Raw genomic sequence first — 1,989 nt, forward strand, 5'->3', positions numbered from 1 at the left:
TTATAGAGGCAGAAATTGTGAAAATAGCCGATCTACATGCTCACAACGCCTCGCGCTGCGAGGCATTGTGAGCATGTAGATCTGCTGTTTTCATAATAGAAGCATGTTATACAAAATGCAATGCCTCAACTCTTAGTGCTCTTCAGGGTGGGGGGTCCCCAGTTAAAATATGATTATTTTGGGGGTCGCGGCCTGAAAAGTTTGAGAACCATTGATCTAGTGTTATACTACTGTCCAACAAAGCTAAAGTGCCGCAACTACACTTTTTGGACACACTGACTTACTGTATTTGTGTATCCACCAAAGGTCAAATTAGCCTTTGTGATTTTTGGGAATAAACAATATACTTCAAGAACAGATATGCAATCAGTGTAATATCACTTATATGTTGATATCTCATTTGGCCGACCAGTTGAAACACTTTCAAACTCATTTATCACTGTTTTTTTTAGTTTTTGTAGTAACTACGAACCGAAAAACTGGGTTTAAAAGCTTTTCAACTGGTCAGCCAAATGAGATATAGGCTTATAAGTGATATTACACTACGTATAGGACTTTGGATATCTGTTCTTGAGATAATTGTTCATCCCCCAATATCGTGAAGGCTGCTTTGGGATACGCAAATGAGTCTGTGTGTCCAAAAACGTAGTTGCTGCACTTAGGTTTTGTAGGGAAGTATGGTTCTCTGCACTTTTTATTTTTTATTTCCCTTTCCCGCTCGACATTTTCATCCATGGAGACCAGTCCGACGGATGTAGGCCTTTTATAATAAAAAAAAAACTACTGTAGGCTTTTACCCCGATTTGTTTTTGCTCAAGTAAGACAGACTAGACTAGCAATAGCATAACGCCTATGTTATATATAAGTAATAGGCCCATATTCAAAATGTATAGAAAAGTTATAATAAATCTACTTGCAGACAGTGCCAGACGTCGTAAAAGTATAAACTCATTATGCAGATTTTCCCATTCCAGACGTAAGCGGAATGGTATTATTGCAGCTGCAAATGTAACTGCAACTAAAGCTTGCAAATAGTTTTAGAGGAATAAAGGGAGGCAACAAGTAGACTGAGTTGAAGTATCAACTGTCCGCCAGGATGACAATAAAATAGTTGGGTAAAGTAAGAGTACCTCAATATATCGTCGTTGTCGGGTGGAAACCTTGTATGTCCAAGACCGTTCGTTTTGTATTTATCATTTTAAAAATGAACTAAACTAGTGAAAATAGCAGATCTATAAGCACACAACGCCTCGCACCGCGAGGCGTTGTGTGCTTGTAGATCGGCTGTTTTCACTACTTCTGTGCGACAGCTTTGTATGATGAAGCAGGGCTTTACTTGGTGAAAAAACGTACAAACTTGAAAGTTGGAGATACGATGTTTCTGCCCGACAGTGACGATATGTAATAACGATTAATAATAATGATAAAATGTTCCCCTGAAGTGCCATACATAAGCTGAATTAAGCCTTGCGGCTAAAAAGCGATGCTGTAGCTGATAAACAATCAAACAAATTCAAAGAAATAACAATACAAAAGTCGATCCAAGCTTGCGTTCTAAGCACTGTGTTTTTCTATTCTCGCCATGTGTAGGTTTGGTTCAAAAACAGACGGGCTAAGTGGAGACGACAGAAACGCTCCTCTTCCGAGGAGTCCGAGAACTCTCAGAAATGGAACAAATCGACGAAAGCGACCGCAGAGAAAGTCGAGGAAAGCAAAAGCGACTTGGAGTCGGACAGCTGATAATCTAAAAAAACAAAGACACTAATAGAAGAAAACACAGATCAGACTCGCTGATTTTCGAAAAGGAGGCGCAAACCTTGCACAGTACAGTAGCCCTGCACCGTATAGAATCCAGAGTTGTTATAAAGTGGAACCAAACGCACCCATTTTAAGGTCCGTTTGGTTCTGTCTGAATGCACTCTCGACTTAAAGGAACTGAGGATTTTATAGTGTGCCCCACATAAGCCCACTTCAGTCGGACTTGTACAT

General features: G+C 39.8%; 1 protein-coding gene across 1 annotated transcript in view; it reads left to right on the forward strand.

The window, feature by feature from the left end:
* Positions 1–1,740, forward strand: part of gsc (goosecoid) — a gene marked incomplete at both ends in the record, with an annotated part of 4,289 nt that extends 2,549 nt beyond the window's left edge. Inside the window, one exon of the mRNA XM_080751146.1 lies at positions 1,591–1,740. Coding sequence (XP_080607272.1) covers positions 1,591–1,740 — 150 coding nt within the window. The remainder of the gene's footprint in view (positions 1–1,590) is intronic.
* Positions 1,741–1,989: the final 249 nt, after the last annotated feature.

The sequence above is a fragment of the Nannobrachium achirus genome (genome assembly GCF_963921795.1).
Source record: "Nannobrachium achirus genome assembly, chromosome: 20".
Taxonomy (NCBI): Eukaryota; Metazoa; Chordata; class Actinopteri; order Myctophiformes; family Myctophidae; genus Nannobrachium; species Nannobrachium achirus.